The 12,695-nt window shown below is 47.7% G+C and overlaps 3 protein-coding genes across 3 annotated transcripts; 2 read left to right on the top strand and 1 right to left on the bottom strand.

Moving 5' to 3' along the window:
• Positions 1-485: 485 nt before the first annotated feature.
• On the top strand, positions 486-1,545 carry BJ212DRAFT_1494634 (uncharacterized protein; the record flags this gene model as incomplete). The annotated part of the gene is made up of 3 exons (XM_041341518.1): positions 486-1,051; positions 1,106-1,134; positions 1,431-1,545. Coding segments are annotated over 3 exons (710 nt in total), but the record flags the coding sequence as incomplete, so codon positions are not given.
• A 5,815-nt stretch (positions 1,546-7,360) lies between these two features.
• BJ212DRAFT_1443536 (heme peroxidase) lies at positions 7,361-10,947 on the bottom strand (the record flags this gene model as incomplete). Its single annotated transcript, XM_041337844.1, has 15 exons — positions 7,361-7,660; positions 7,712-7,830; positions 7,879-7,931; positions 7,957-7,999; positions 8,058-8,335; positions 8,387-8,472; positions 8,524-8,749; positions 8,797-9,214; positions 9,271-9,420; positions 9,466-9,605; positions 9,660-9,734; positions 9,786-10,261; positions 10,319-10,429; positions 10,484-10,654; positions 10,714-10,947. 15 exons carry the CDS (start codon positions 10,945-10,947, stop codon positions 7,361-7,363), a joined length of 2,880 nt encoding a protein of 959 aa, XP_041200412.1.
• Positions 10,948-11,124: 177 nt separating this feature from the next.
• BJ212DRAFT_1313078 (uncharacterized protein) lies at positions 11,125-11,887 on the top strand. Its single transcript, XM_041334073.1, has 4 exons — positions 11,125-11,181; positions 11,234-11,272; positions 11,325-11,408; positions 11,461-11,887. Exons 1-4 carry the CDS (start codon positions 11,159-11,161, stop codon positions 11,549-11,551), a joined length of 237 nt encoding a protein of 78 aa, XP_041200411.1. The 5' UTR covers positions 11,125-11,158; the 3' UTR covers positions 11,552-11,887.
• Positions 11,888-12,695: the final 808 nt, after the last annotated feature.

The following is a 12,695-nucleotide window of genomic DNA, read 5'->3' as shown; positions in this document are numbered from 1 at the left end:
TGTTTTTCACATGTATCTATCACTGTACCTGATACTGCTACAGGAATGCCTTCAAGATACTTGCAACCTCAATTTCCCTTGATGTCAGTGACTTGGACATTGCTAAGTTCTCTGGAATTCCACCTGGTTTCAAATGCACCATCTACAAACCCTCAGCTCACGAGTGAAAGTGTTCCAAACCCCTTCACCAGAGTGCCTATCCAAATATGAGATTTTGGACACCTAGCTTGTATGAAACATGGAAGAAGTCACCCAACGTGCAGTACACTGAACACAGAACCTTTCCTTTTCTCAAGAATGCAAATGGCAAGCCAGTTGAAAAGTCCAAGGTAACTTGCATTACAAAGAGTTTGCAAAGCTGCTGGGTCACCTTAAAGCAAGAGAACTGAGCTCCCTATACCTGGGGCAAGGCCAGAAACAAGATCCTTGATGAAGTTGCAGGGGAGATGGCACATTTGCACCCTATTCTTGCCTTATGCGAAAATGGATGGAAGGTACATGTGATTGCAATGGAGCAGTATCCCTCATGGACAGCTACACACCTGGACAAAAACAAAGGAAGGTCCACAACACAGGGTTTGACAATCATGACACATCAAAATGGCGGAAAGTATCTGGGTCTGTCAAGCCTGAGTCTGATGCATCAAAGTCTCAAATCACTGGCAACAAGTCTATTAGTACCCTCCCTGAGTGTGAGGTGAAACAGGACACACCCCTGAAAGACATTTCCATGACTTCCATCCTCAATTTTCAGAAAAGCAATATTGACACTTCTGGGCAGGAGCAACAGTCCAATGATACACAACAGCCACAATCTATTGAAGTGTTGACTCCTTCCCTGTGGCCTGGGCCTGTGTCTGTTCCTGTGCTCCATGTTTCACTGATTACTACTACCCATGATGCAAGCAACTCTCCAGAAGCTTCATCCCATGCAAACACAGCAGATACAACCCCTCAAGACTGTTTTGATCATAGCAACAACACCATCAACATGAGCACTTGCATTACTGAGGACACAGAGATGCCTGTAGAAGTAACAGTTGCAGCCATAGTAAGTCACCAACTTGTGCTTGTATCATGTTCATGAATACTGATAGTATTGTAGGCCTCCTTGCCTGTTATCAAGAACCCTCTGTAAGTCTTCCATAACCTTGTTCAAACTGGCACTGACTCGGTGTGGGAAACACAACAAGAAGAGAACTGGAAAGTAGACTTCTAATGTTGGGCTAAATGTGCTATGCCTAGCTGCTATTCAACCCTAAAGGGTTTCTGGACTAAGCTCAGTGCTCAGAGAGGATAGGAAATCATGCTAATAACTCTCAGTCTCAGACTGGTACTGGTAGGTGGTGAAAACTATGATGATTACATAAGCACCAAAAGTGCGAACATATGCCTATACAAGCCCACAGAATATGAAATCCCTACATCAGGTACATGCAGTGCGAAGCTTGCCAGCTGAAAACGCGAATCTACTGTCCCCAATCCTGTGGTGACTCCATCCAACATGCCAACCCCACTGTCCACACCCATGCTGCCATCCAATGATATGCCCACACCCCCTGCATCAGCTACTGTTGAGTCAGCAAGCATTAAAATTTTTTGACCTGGTATGTCGAAGAATGGTAGGTATGTCATGTGTCAATCTAGAACACAGTAGCAACCTTTGACATGGAATCTTGGACTTAGGTCACTCTGCACACACCAGTGGTTGAAGCAGGTCACTCCAAATGGCTTGTCAGCCAATTTCAGGATTTACTGGTCCGGATTGATGAAAGAGAAGCAGCTGGTAGGTACTCCTGTGATACATGTTTCACAATGTTGATTTCTGTCTTGCAGGCTTATGAAACAGACACACTGAAGCTGGTAATGGACTCAACTAAATGCACCCTCATCCTGATGCAGGTGTTTACAATTTTTTTCTCAGGTCAAGGATGATATATGGAATGGCAATACAGTCAACATCATCAGCAAGATCTCTTCCAGCACCTTATACTAGTCGGCATCCAGGGCACATGCAGAGGTCGACATCAGGTGGCCTGCTGGCAAGGACCAGGGGGGCAGCAGGCCGCAGCAGGCAGTATCAACCAGCTATTCATTTGCTTTTTCTTGCAATGTATATCAGTGTCATTTTCGTGTGATTTCCGTAGTTTTATTGCCTGGTACAACTACAATTGAGAATCTACAATCATCGACAGAAATATCATATGCAAGAATCAGTGCAAAATCATGAGATCTCCATCGAACAGCATCGCTAGAAAATCTCATATATGTCCCATTCTCTATGGAAATCTACGGAAATCTTATGTTCCTGGTTCATCAATATTTTGGCCGTTTTCCGTCGATACAGTGAGGTCCGGTTCTCACTGGGATTGAGGGCCTAGACCGATCGATCAACACAGCCACGGCGAAATGACAAATCTACAAAACGTGAAAATCAAAACTGACAAGACCCAGTGACTCCCTTACGGTAGCGGGAATAGATAGATTTATAGATAGATAGTAGAGTAGATAGATAGGTAGATAGATAGATTTTAAACCGCAACACCTCTACAGAAAGATACCTACAATCCCTCGATCGTGCTCAATGTCATCAATCTCTAGTAAAATGTCAAAGCTTATTCCGATCACTACACCCCTGCGAGAGTTCAAAGGTCATGAAGGTTGGGCAAAGGCAGTCGCAGTTTTCCCCGATAAACAGTGGATGGTTACAGGCTCGAACGACAAGACGCTTCGTCTGTGGGACTTGAAGACAGGTGTTGTGTTGAAGAAAATGGAGGGGCATCGCAGGGAGGTGGGAGCATTGGCTGTATCACGAGATGGGCAATTGATAGCAAGTGGTGATCTTGGAGGAGAGGTCATCGTTTGGCACGGAGAAAGTGGCGAATCGCTCACCGAACCCATTAAAGCCCACTTTAGTCATATCCTCTCACTAGACTTTTCTTCTAATGGGACAGTGCTGGCCACTGGTTCATGGGACAAAACGACGAAGCTATGGAATACCAAAACCTGGCAACTGCAAGGAGATCCAATCCAGTGTGGTAGTGAAGTTCGCTGCGTACGGTATTCGCCGTCTGGCACACTTCTTGCTATCGCAACAGTCTTCAATATCCAAATTTATAATACAGGCACGAGAGAATGCGTTGCATCCTTCAAGGTCACACAAAACACAACTGGTCACTCGCGTGGACGCCCGATGGCACACACCTTCTCACAGGCGGCGATGATCGCGATCTTACCATCACGGGCGGCAATAAGGACGATCCTACCATACGCGAATGGGATACAACGACCTGGCAGCAAGTTGGTGATCCCTGGACGGGCCATGCTCACTATATCCAAGCCATTGCCGTTAATCCTGCTGGCACACTCGTCGCATCAGCATCTTTTGACAACCACGTCCGTCTCTGGCGGCTCTCAGACCGACAAACCATTGCCACTTTCAAGCACTCATCCTGGACACAATGCGTCGCTTTCTCCGTGGACGGCAAGCACATCCTCAGCGGGGGTAAAGATAAGATGATCTCCGAGTGGGCATCTCAGGATATACATCCAAAGGCATGTTACCGTCCCTGACTCATACACCACAAATCGAGCATATTTTGAGCAGATCCTAGCCATCACGACAGCGCGCAGTGCGTGCATAGATGGAGACTTATCTACTGCGGTACAACTACTCACGCTAGACATCAACACCGATGCCAACAACTATACTTCCTTTGCCCATCGCTCATTCGTGATGGCACGAAAACGCGACTGGGACCGCGCCCTTCAAGATGCAATCAAGGTGAGACTCACTGATACATCATCGCTCCCTTATGAAAGGCTAACTCGATGGCGACATAGTCCATCAGCATCCAGCCCTCATTGACAGGCTATATCTCTAAGGGTATTGCTCTCTGCGGAAAAGGCCGTGTCCCAGATGCGAGGGCAGCATTTGATGTTGCATCCATGTACACGGATCAAGATTCACAAACCATTCATTTCCTGCTCTTGATCAAGGTATGTTACAGTTGCCTCACATACTCTCCGCTTCATCACGTATTTCAGGTCATCGCCCTCTTCAGTGCAGATCAACATTACGAAGCAAACCTGCTCCTTGAAGAACTTACTACCGGTTGTCCGAATGCCGATACTCTCGCGTGTTGTGTCGTGCAAGTAGGTATTATCTAGGCTTGGTCATCAACACTCATCTTTGCAACCTCGCACATCAGGCATATCTACATGTTCAACTTGGAATGAAAGTCTTGGATGGTGCACGTCACGACGAAGCCGCTGACCATTTCACTTCCGCTCTCAACTCCGGCATTTTATCACGGAAATCGGACATTCATGAAATTTACGAGGATTTGGTGGTGGTACGTTAAGATGATGCACACATAACGCTTTTCATAACTCAGTATCTTGTCCAGCTCTTTGGCTGGGACCTGAAGTCCTTGTGGCAAAAGGCACACCAGACACGGTGTGATGCACTCCTTTTGGCAGGTAAACTTCAGGATTCCGTGAAATCATACCAAGACATGATGGTTGATAACGATGTAAACAACGAAGGCTAGCTGCCTTGAATGGTCCAACGGCAAGTCTGGAGTTCCTAATGTCACGCGGGCTACAATCCTCACTCCCGTTTTACTCAGCTTTCACGGAAAAATGCAGCGCGCTCTGCCTTACCAACGGAGATGCTGCCCTCGCTGCAAGCAAGTATGACAGAGCTATTGACCTATACTCGGCGGCGATCGACCTGGATTCTACATCCGATGTCGTCTTTACAAATCGCAGCAAGGCAAAGTTGGGGAAAATGCTATGGGAGGATGCCCTCATTGATGCGCAAAAGGTGCGGTGGCGTCTACGTTTTTGTAGCTCACGTTGACTTCAGGTGATGGATAGGTCATCGAACTCAATTCTTTGTCTCACGTTGGATACAATTTGAAGCATGCAGCGCTTCATGGGGCACAACGTTATGATGAAGCTATTGCGGCCTTCCAAACGATGCTCTCAGAATTGGATCATGCCCCTGACACTGAGACACGAAGTAAGCCCCAATAACTCGTGCGTGAGCATGCCTTAACTGTTTCTGTAGAGTTGCGCCGGCAGTATCTCAGTCCGTCCGAAGCTGACCTATGCTATTCGAAAAGTTATTGATGCTCAACTCGACAATGCTCCGCTGCGTGTATTCGATACCACTACCGGTCTCTTATGCGATCGAGAAGCGCAGCTATGCACCTTCAAATCGAGCACAGAGTATAGAGAGCTTGTGTCATCAACAATCATGCATCGAGATATCGAAATGAAGCACATCGAAGATGTGGTGATGACGTACTTCCAATATGCCATGCTATCGCACAGATGGGAAGGCAAGGAGCCACTGCTGCAGGATATCCAGGGCCAGATTGTCTACGAGTTGGATCCAGTTGGCGGCATCACGAAACTGCAGTCCTTCTGTAAAACTGCTCGCGATTTGGGGTATCGCTGGGCATGGAGCGATACATGCTGCATCGACAAGAGCAACGATGCTGAGCTCCAAGTATCGGTCAAGTCCATGTTCGTCTGGTATCATCTCTCCGCGCTCACAGTCGTATACCTCTCGGATGTTCCGCCTTCGTCAAAGTCTGGCGCACTGACAAAGAGTGCTTGGAACATACGCGGATGGACGGTTCAAGAATTCCTCGCTCCCAACATCATTCTCTTCTATCAGAAGGATTGGACTCTTTATCTTGACGATCGCACTCCCAACCACAAGGATTCCGTCACGATTATGCAGGAGTTGGAGCACGCGACAGGCATAGATCGACAAGCCGTCGTGAACTTCCGTCCCGGAATGAGAGGCGCTCGAGAGAAACTTCAGTGGGCGTCAACACGTATTACCACGTTGGAAGAAGACATCGCATACTCGTTATTCGGCAGTCTTTGACGTCCGCCTACGTGTTGATTATGGCGAGAAGATGCAGAATGCGCTCGGGCGACTCCTGCAAGAAATCGTAGCTCAGTCGGGCGACATTACTGCCCTGGACTGGGTCGGAAAGTCATCGGGGTTCAATAGCTGTCTACCAGCCGACATCACTTCATACGAAGCTCCACCATGCAAGCCGCCATCTCTATCCGAAGATGAGATTCAGTTATCTATCTCCTTGCTGCGAGGTGTGACTCTAGAGTTGGCTTCAAAATTGTATCAGACACTTGACTACCTGAGCGCTCCCCGTTTCGCGTACCGCCGGTTGCATCTGCCTTGCATCGTATTCCCGGTCACAGAAGCTAAACGAAGACTAGGTCGAGACCAAGGACACACATACATATGAACTCAAAACAGACGGGCTTCATGACCTGCAGATCATCACGGCAGACAAGTTGATCCCATTCTCCCCTGCAAGGCCGCCGCTCGCCTGGCAGACAATCTTGCTTGTTCGTCCATGGAGTCGCGATCTCCTTGAGTTACATGACCCTGTAGAAGATAAGCAGAACGTGGAAAATTGGTCTGTGCCTCGATCTCCGTTGCACGATTCACCCGCTGCACAAGACGAGTCGGTTCATTCGGATGCTCACTTGCGAGCATTGCGTTTGATAGTTCGCCTTGGACAACCTTTTAGTGCATTTTTGCTAGCGCGGCAACGGGACGGAGAATTCAAGAGGATCGCGTCGGATCATGATATTATTGCGAGGGTTAAAGACATGACTTCTGTTGACAACATGATGGACATCAGGACACTTGAGATACTATAGCTGTGTGGAGCTGTTTAAAAATATACGAGCGATTTTCGTTTGTACCTTGATGATTAAATCTGTATAGTATTTAATTATAGTGGTAGTCAGGGTGGACGATTTTGAGGTGATTCAGCGTGCGGTTCAGAAATTCAGTGGCATGGCACCCAAAGGAAAAGGCGTCCAGTCTTCGCCGAAAGCTCGTAAAAAAGCACCCGTCAAAAAGTCAAAAGCGCAGCGAGTGGGTAAAGTCGAAGTCGGAGATACCATGGAGGCTATCGAGTGTCAAATCCGTCGAAATCAGGTCGAAATCGAGGGATGTCGATCAAAGTTGAAATCGGATTTCGACATTTTTGAGCATCCAAATCCAAGTCCAAATCGACGTCCAAATCACATCCAAATCAGTCTCCAAAATCAACTTTGAACTCCCCTATTAAATGCCTGTTGGGGGATGCTGCAACTGTCCAGACTGCATCATGGTGACCCAACAAGGGCTCCCCCACTTGTTGTCCTGTGTCCAAATCCCACACCCAAACATGAAAAATGGTGCACATAGTATGTGAAACACGGTATACATTTTGATACATAACCAGCAGGAAAGGGAGAGCTCAGGCTTATATTGGGGCGCAGTCCTCATCCAAAAAATTTAATCGGCACAATAACTCTAGTTTCATGCAGGAACGTCGTAGTTGATGACCATCGATGTCGGCCACGCGCTAGGCAACATCTTCTCGTTAAGATATGCATAGCGCAGCACGGGGAGTGTATTATCTTCAAACCGAGGGAGATCTCCTGACTGGCCAGGGCCGCGACGAACATTATCGAATGAGAGAATGCCGCGGAGGACTTCAGCGATGATCGTCGAAGCAAGGCCCTCCCCAAGAACCTTGAAACAACCGTCGCCACAAAGATAGCGCTCACGAGGAGTGCCCGTAGTATCCAAGATTGTTGGGTTGTGGAAGGCATCCTCCTGAACATCACGTTGGAGAGATGCACGGAGCTTTGCATAATAATGACTCACGTTCGTATTTGCAGTGGCAACATCCACGAACAGGCGTTCACCTTGCTTGACGGTCAGAGAGCCTATGGTTTCATCCTGCTTCGCGATATGGTAGACACCAGCGAAAGGTGGGTCGATTCCTGAGCCGGTTTGTCAAAACGGGCACTTAGACAGAACAGAACACACACTGAGGGCCTCGATAGTATAGGCAGCTAAACTGGAAAGGTCTCTGGTATCCCCTCTTAGCTGCTTGGATAGTAATGGACGACTTCTCCGAATCAAGAAGCTGGTTGACGACGTTTGTCAAAGCTATGATAGTCAGATCTGAGACCCGTCTCCGTAATAACAATAAATAGGGAGAACATACCAAGAGACATCTCGACAGTGGCGCCGATCAATAACGCAAGGATCGAGTTTACAACTCGCTCGGTGGAATAACCAAGCTCGAACAAGCGTTTAACAATCTCATTTTGGTTCTTACCACCAAAGAAACTAGACAATGTGTCAAACAGTCCAGCGAGAGACATTCTGCTCTGGGCACTTCCAAGAGCCTTCTCGATAAGGCGCGCCAGTTCTTGCACATGGTCCTTAACCCTCCGCTTCAAAGCCATGTACTTTGCTGCCTCAACCTCGAGGAAGATGAATCTTGGTAGAGCATCAGTAATAATTGCAGAGGAAATGCACATCAATACTGACTGGTAAATCTCAGAAAGCATATCGAACAGCTGAGACTCGGTGAAGACACCGTCAGGACGTTGCTTCGTTTTGAGGGGAATGCCAGCCTATGATCATAATGAGTGGATATTGGGATCATTCATCCAGCATAAACGCACAACTTCAGTAGCAGCCCAGGACAATGGCACAACCTTCAGCACATCTCGAACGATGTTGATAGCACAAGTCTTCTCGCCGACCAGGGAGAACGAATGTTGCTCAATCAGTTCCTTGGTCTTGTTGTAGAAATAGGTGCCGATCTTAGAGATGGCTTCCGAAGAAGGAGCAAGCGCGCTGATGCACTGCTTCTGCTCTTCAATGCCATTTTCAGATGCCGCAAAGAAGCTATTGGAGCGTTTAGTGCTAGTCAAATCGTAGTATGTTCAGCGTACCCCTCGCCCTTGATGACCTCTGCTGCACGCTCAACGTACTCAGGCATAAATTTTGTAGTGTTGCGAAGCACATGGCCAACCTCCGCATAATTGGTCACATTGGTACAAGGTCCACGAGGCTTTGGCCGTGCAAGAGTGTATCCGTCGAGCTTGCCAAGGTCCTTCAAGTAACCCTCCATAGGCTCTGGGTGCATGAAAGGAAACCACGTATAGACGCTATCTGCAGTGTAATCGTTGGGCAAGGTACGAAGAAGGAGACGACCAAGTGTAGAACCGAATCCATAGCCGTCAGGGTCTCGCTGGCAGTCAGCGAAGCCCCATGCAGTCATATTGTATGGCGTGAAGTCCTGTGTGAAGAAACGGTCACCACGAGTCAGGGCGATGGCATCTGAAAGGATGGCACGAGAAATAGTGTAGCCTGATAGAACACTAGTGTAAGTCTATACAAGTAGCATCTGAACGAAAAGGTGATACCTGGGCAGAGTCCTGTGCCCTTCCTAAGAGGCTTGGTTTCCTCAGCCTGGATACCAGCGTACAGCTCCAAGTTGTCAATGTGACCATAAAGCTTCTCTGCGGCTTCAGCAATCTCGTGGTTGCGGTTCCATTCCAAGAAACTGGAGTATGCTGCATAGCCCTAAATATCCAAGAGAGTGTTGGGACTTGACTTACTTTTCAAACCAAGGAACTTCCTATAGTCATTGAGCGAGCAAACACCCCATGATCGGTTAGCTTCGATACCCATGATCTCATGGAGACGCATTATTGAGGGTGTACCACGAGCACCGAAGGCAGCAGCATGTTGTGAAGTACTGAGAGAATGCGTCAATTCAGACAAAAGGCAGAATGTGATTGTGATCACGAACGCGGTCATAAGGTAATTCGCAAGGTCGGAGTCCTTGAACGCACTCGCGTTAGGACCTTCGGTCTGACGCTGGAGGCTGCAAGAGAAATTTGAGCAGTGGCACCAATGGTAGCCTCAGGTTACTCACTTCCCGAATGTCCATTTATCAAGATGCATCCTCATCTCCATGTCCTCAAGCTGTGCTGCAGCTTGATAGAAATCTTTTAAGGTGATCTCCTCAGGGTTCTTAGTAGGGAAAAGTTGCTGGAACTGAAGAGTAAGCCACTCTTCATCTTCAACAGATGTCGTGGCATGCCATCTGTACAAGCAATTGAATTCAACACTGCAAGCATTACCACGACCGCGCTCGAAGATCTGATGATCATTGTTACGAATTTCGTCGAATGGCTCAAGACTCCAGCTTGATCCTTGTCGCACGATGCCCAAAATGCACGAAAAGTAGTCAGAGAAAACAATGGCTGCAAACCATGCACAGTTGTTTAGGCGTGCGATTTGGAAGATTTCCTCATCTTGCTTATCGAGCTGAGCTTGACTGACAGAGTGTTGGGCAGGATCCTTCCAAGTGCCTCGTTCGTTGATCTCGAGCAACCGACGGGCAATGTACTTCATGTGATGGGCTTTAATTGATAACCGTAAGAATGATGGATTAAGGCGACATACATTGTGATTCCTGTTGAACAACACCAAGAGCACACCCACCGTGGGAGGGAGGAAAAGGAGCCGATCCTCAGCGAACACATCAGGGCGAAGTAAGCCGCGTCCTCCTTGAGCCTGACCTAGGTTGATGTCATGGTTGATGTTATAAGAGGCTCATCAAGCACCAACCTTATCCTGCGTTTCCTGGTCATTTCCGTACAGAGGAGCGAGGTCAACGTAACTCGAAGTCATGTTAATATGTCCCTTGCCGGGAGTATGATCTGTGCGGAAGACGCTGTGAATGACGAGTGCTGCAAAGGAGAACATTAATGCAGACAGGCCCGCGGGATGTTTGACGAACTAATAGTTATGTTTGCATAAGAAGTTAAATTTCAACAGGTGGTGTCGCACACACGTACCTTCTCTCTGCGAAGCAAGGTATCGAATACCAGACCAGCATCGGGCATTTGGTTCCGTGGTAAGGGGTTTGACTGCTGCACGGAACGTGCATAAGGTGTACCAGCTTTACCGAGGTCAGGGATATCACGGTTGTTGTTTGAACCGTCAGCAGTGCGGAACTGATACTTTGGTTCAATGAATGTAGTAGGCGGGTGCGCGAGGTCATTATACACTACAGTAGAATTCATATTCATAATTGAACTGCTTGGCTGTTAAGTGCCATATTACTTACAGGGTCTTAATGACGAAAGTCCGAGCCATACTCGAAATCTTCCCTGAGTGATCGGCCATGAACGATAGCAAGTCTTCTAGCTTGATGACACAGGACAGCTGTTATAATCATTGAGCTTCTGATCAGTTTGGGAACTCACAAGCATCTTGCGGTCATTAAGTGCGCCTGGATGAATGATGGCGTCAAGGGCGGAGGACTGCAGGAAAGCGTCAAAAACTGTCCAGAGACGTTGATCAGGCAGAACTGACAAGGGCTGACTCGTTGATGTCTTCGGCGGAGCAATTTATCTAAGTCAAAGAGACGTTAATGGTGGGCAATCGATTTAAATTGTGCACCCACGAGGTCCTTGATATGTTCCAAGGCTTTCAGCCCCGAGTCACTCGAAGAAAGAGCAGCGTCGAAAGCTAGAGACGCCAAACCATTCTATACGTAGTTAGATGTATATCCCAACGGTCGTGCACGTTGGAATGCATACTGCTTCACTGTTGGTTGAAAAGTGCGATAAAAAGGTTTGGTCGAGGGACGACATGACAGTCAACGACGAAGATATTGAAGTGGAACCTTAATAGCCAGACATTTATGCGATACTTATGGGCCGACATGAACTCCTTGAAACCTTCAGTAACCATCCCGGCCTGAATTCCCCAAGATCTGTTCTTGGCGTTACGGGGTTTCTCCTTCTCCGAGCTAGCACTCAATGTTAACCGACACGCAAAGCAAATTAGACCAAAAGTTCACAACAGTATATGCCGCTCACGAGTGATAGTGTTTGCTCGCTGTGTCGAACGATGAGCCTCCACTACGCAAATGACAGAGCGCATTGGGCAAAGGTTGAAAGTCGTTGATATGGTGTCGAAATAAGTTCAGTGGCACCGTATCGCCACTGTCCCATGAGCGTTTCAAAGACAGTGGCTCTGCTTGTTTCACGGTCGCATCACGGTGCCAGGATGGTAACTGTACAGCGGTTGTCAGCCAGGGCCGCACCATCAGGGGCCTGGCCTAGACCTACGCGACTAAAATCAAACCAATTACATAATTTGGGAAGATTCAAGACGAGCACCCGAGCCCTTTACTTACCTGCAGTGGGATCATCGCTATCGTGACCTTTCGACTGATTCTGCGATGGCCATGAGGCCCGAACGCCTGAGCAGCGAGTGGAGATGCCATCCCAGAATGCTCAGTTGGTACTTCCAATGATTCAAGTCCATTAGAATACCCCGATGCAAACCTAGACTAAGTATGTCAAATTTTGAAAAAAAATTAGACAAGTTATACAAATTAGCGCTAGATTCAATAATCCATTGAAAACGATATACGTTCGCTGCTCTGGGTCCGCGGTTGTCACATGCATGTGCAAATTTTGTCAAAAGTTCAAATTTCAGTACTAGTAGTTAGTAGTGCGGTTGTTGCGTCAAGACTTGAAGGTGGGGAATGTGTCGAACTGCAGAAGGATGGTCAGGGGTGCATCGAACCTACCACAACATGAAGACTCACATCATTGAAGAACCCACGGGGGTCTAGCGAATTGTGGTCGAGGCTTTGGGCCCGGAATGGTCTGCTGGAGGAGTGAAGTTAGTGTCATTGTAAAAGACAACTATGAAAGCCTACTTCAAGACAGTTATTTTTCCATTATGTGACATGTCAACGTGAAAAATGGCACGATGGGTTGTCTGTTGGCACTCCTTCTCCACTTTGCGCTGAGGAACCGTC

Source organism: Suillus subaureus (assembly GCF_016647635.1).
Source record: "Suillus subaureus strain MN1 chromosome Unknown BJ212scaffold_1, whole genome shotgun sequence".
NCBI classification, from domain to species: domain Eukaryota; kingdom Fungi; phylum Basidiomycota; class Agaricomycetes; order Boletales; family Suillaceae; genus Suillus; species Suillus subaureus.
This window is presented reverse-complemented; position numbering and strand designations above follow the sequence as displayed.